The sequence below is a fragment of the Anopheles aquasalis genome, chromosome 2 (genome assembly GCF_943734665.1).
Source record: "Anopheles aquasalis chromosome 2, idAnoAquaMG_Q_19, whole genome shotgun sequence".
NCBI lineage: Eukaryota > Metazoa > Arthropoda > Insecta > Diptera > Culicidae > Anopheles > Anopheles aquasalis.
In genome coordinates this window covers 68,018,147-68,020,166 of record NC_064877.1, presented here as the reverse complement: position 1 = coordinate 68,020,166, position 2,020 = coordinate 68,018,147, and the positions used below count along the sequence as shown (strand labels likewise).

The 2,020-nt window shown below is 40.2% G+C and overlaps 1 protein-coding gene across 1 annotated transcript; it reads left to right on the top strand.

The window, feature by feature from the left end:
- The first annotated feature begins 247 nt into the window (after positions 1–247).
- Positions 248–1,171, top strand: LOC126576736 (uncharacterized protein CG5902-like). The gene is made up of 4 exons (XM_050238043.1): positions 248–465; positions 560–645; positions 718–948; positions 1,011–1,171. The coding sequence occupies exons 1-4, from the start codon at positions 248–250 to the stop codon at positions 1,169–1,171; spliced, it is 696 nt and encodes a 231-aa protein (XP_050094000.1).
- The last annotated feature ends 849 nt before the right edge of the window (positions 1,172–2,020 follow it).

The following is a 2,020-nucleotide window of genomic DNA, read 5'->3' as shown; positions in this document are numbered from 1 at the left end:
TACAGAATCTGGTCTTTCGATTTTGCGTTTAAAGGCGATATGGATCAAAGAAGGCCAGAATGTCATTAAAAAAAAAAAACTAGTTCTTCTTTACTAACGCCACTAACGAAGTTAATAGTAATCGTCTGTTTAACGAGCAATTTGATCGATTGGATTAAAAATATACTTGTGGTAAGTGTAGATTTGTTTTTGTAGCCCAGTTTCTTCTCATTCAATGTAAGGCTCAAATATCTACAAAGAACTAAATATGAAAAAACGAAAGCTGAGTTCAACCAAGTGCAAAGACAGCAGTGGCTGCGTTGAAACAAGTTCTCCGGAAAAGTGTCCTGCCGATGCGTCGCTTCCCTCGGAACAATCAGCGATCAACTCGATGGCGGAGATGTGCGCCTACTGCTTTGATGTACTCGGATGCAAGCTGTACAACCGACGTGAACCAGCTCGTCCTTCTTTCTCCAATGATCCATAGTATGTTGATTAGGTCATAGTGACCGGATGCTCTGTCTGGTTTTGGTAGATTTTAGGAATTTATCTCTTTCCATTTTTCTCTTTTTTCCTACAGTCCGCTGTTTGTGACCTGGACGGTAACATCGAGTAAACGGCTTCGCGGGTGTATCGGGAACTTTACAGCCGTGCCACTGCACGCAGGTGAGATCGGTTCATAAAGATACAATGTACGATAGCTAATTGGATTCGTCCTTTTTTACCTTCGTCCAACAGGTCTTTGTGATTGCACGAAAAAAAGTGCTTTTGAGGACGTACGCTTCCCTCCTATTACTGTCGATGAGCTACACGACCTTACCGTGTCAGTGTCGATATTGGAGAACTTTCAAAAGGCACGCGGATATCTCGACTGGACCGTTGGAGTTCATGGAATCGCTATAACGTTCTGTAACGAACGAGGAACTAGGTGTTCCGCCACCTTTTTGCCAAATGTTGCGACGGAACAAGGTACAAACAGAATTAGGATCGTGTTTCCTATAAACTCCATATCAGCGGTTCTTGTGTTTCAGGTTGGGACCGAACAAAAACAATCGATTCCCTTTTACGGAAGGGTGGATACCGTGCTAGAATCACGCCGAAAGTTCGTAACTCAATAGAATTGACTCGCTATACTTCTCAAAAATGGCACATGTCTTATGAAGAATATCGCCAACGTACTGCAAGAGACTAATAATGTGGTGCAATGAGTCAAACGTAAGAGCTGTTAGTAAGTTTACCTGGTTTAGACATGAAGAAATGAAAAATTCTCAAAAATAACATGCGGTCTCGGCGGAAACTATTTCGATTCCATTTCAGGATCATCGTTTGTCTTCATGAAATATTGAATCGATTGAACTACATAGAATAAGCAGAGGTAAATCTTCCTTCCCGAAAATCAACAAGTGGTTGGTATGAATTATTGAATCACTCTGCACCTTTCGACTTTTTCCATACATTTGGAAGATATACAAAACTCTGTGCGTCTTACCTTTCCACATTCTTATCATCTCCATTTGCCGATCCTTTTCCAGGAGCCCTGGATTGAACAAGGATGGAATTGCTAGTGACCGCTGCACAGCAAAGAGGAAGAAATCGAGAACAAATTATTCCAAAGGAAAGGTAGACCACTGTTTGGAGAAAAGTTTTGAAAAGTTAAACAGACTCGGAACAGCAAGCGCAAACCTTCGTTACCTTTTTCCAACTATACTGGCACACTATTCCTCTCGAAATAACGAAAAAAGACGAACAAAATATGCAAATTCTCATGATCGAAGAACATTGAGCCGACGATGTGCTATCGATTCAGTTCCTATATTGTATTAAAGGAAACACGAAACTACTACTGGTTTCATCAGAAATGCATCGCTTTTGGGGGGGAAACAATTGGGAAACTATTGTTATTTTATTGGAGAAAAAAAGCAACGATTTTGAATTTTCCATAGCCCCACTAGAATATTTTCTGTTAGTCTATAACATAGAGTCGATTTTACTCTTTAACGTTTCTTAAGAACCGTTCTATTGATTTTCATAACCTTTAAAA

Coding starts and splice junctions, on each gene's coding strand:
- LOC126576736 (XM_050238043.1), top strand. CDS start 248: ATGAAAAAACGAAAGCTGAGTTCAACCAAGTGCAAAGACAGCAGTGGC. Junction 466..559: donor TCTTTCTCCAATGATCCATA/GTATGTTGATTA, acceptor TTTTTCCTACAG/TCCGCTGTTTGTGACCTGGA. Junction 646..717: donor AGCCGTGCCACTGCACGCAG/GTGAGATCGGTT, acceptor TTCGTCCAACAG/GTCTTTGTGATTGCACGAAA.